This window comes from Bison bison, unplaced genomic scaffold (assembly GCF_000754665.1).
Source record: "Bison bison bison isolate TAMUID 2011002044 unplaced genomic scaffold, Bison_UMD1.0 scf7180017864297, whole genome shotgun sequence".
Classification (NCBI taxonomy): domain Eukaryota; kingdom Metazoa; phylum Chordata; class Mammalia; order Artiodactyla; family Bovidae; genus Bison; species Bison bison.
Genome location: NW_011494869.1, coordinates 3653438 through 3654239, shown reverse-complemented (window position 1 = coordinate 3654239; position 802 = coordinate 3653438). Strand labels below are relative to the sequence as shown.

General features: G+C 63.0%; 1 protein-coding gene across 1 annotated transcript in view; it reads left to right on the top strand.

Moving 5' to 3' along the window:
- The window catches only part of ZFHX3 (zinc finger homeobox 3), a 49873-nt gene that overhangs the window by 46927 nt on the left and 2144 nt on the right, over positions 1 to 802 (top strand). Inside the window, 1 exon segment of the mRNA XM_010851107.1 lies at positions 1 to 800. This exon segment is cut by the window's left edge and continues 40 nt beyond it. Coding sequence (XP_010849409.1) covers positions 1 to 800 — 800 coding nt within the window.

Genomic DNA, 802 nt, shown 5'->3' with positions numbered 1-802 from the left:
CCAGCCCCCCAACCCCAGCAGCAGCAGCCACAGGTGCAGCCGCCACCGCCAGCAGCCCAGCCACCACCTGCACCACAGCTCCCGCCGCAGCAGCAGCCACAGCAGCGCAAGGACAAAGACGGTGAGAAGGTCAAGGAAAAGGAGAAGGCACACAAAGGGAAAGGGGAACCCCTGCCTGTCCCCAAGAAGGAGAAAGGAGAGGCCCCCACGGCGGCCGCAGCCACACTCTCAGCGCCACTGCCCGCCATGGAGTATGCGGTGGACCCCGCGCAGCTGCAGGCCCTGCAGGCGGCCTTGACTTCAGACCCCACGGCATTGCTCACGAGCCAGTTCCTCCCTTACTTTGTACCAGGCTTCTCTCCTTACTACGCCCCCCAGATCCCCGGCGCCCTGCAGAGTGGGTACCTGCAGCCGATGTATGGCATGGAAGGCCTGTTCCCCTACAGCCCTGCGCTATCGCAGGCCCTGATGGGGCTGTCCCCGGGCTCCCTGCTGCAGCAGTACCAGCAATACCAGCAGAGTCTGCAGGAGGCCCTCCAGCAGCAGCAGCAACGGCAACTACAGCAGCAGCAGCAAAAAGTGCAGCAGCAGCAGCCCAAAGCAAGCCAAACCCCAGTCCCCCCGGGGGCTGCTTCCCCAGACAAAGACCCTGCCAAAGAATCCCCCAAACCAGAAGAGCAGAAAAACGCACCCCGTGAGGTGTCCCCCCTCCTGCCGAAACCCCCCGAAGAGCCAGAAGCAGAAAGCAAAAGTGCGGACTCCCTCTACGACCCCTTCATTGTTCCAAAGGTGCAGTACAAGT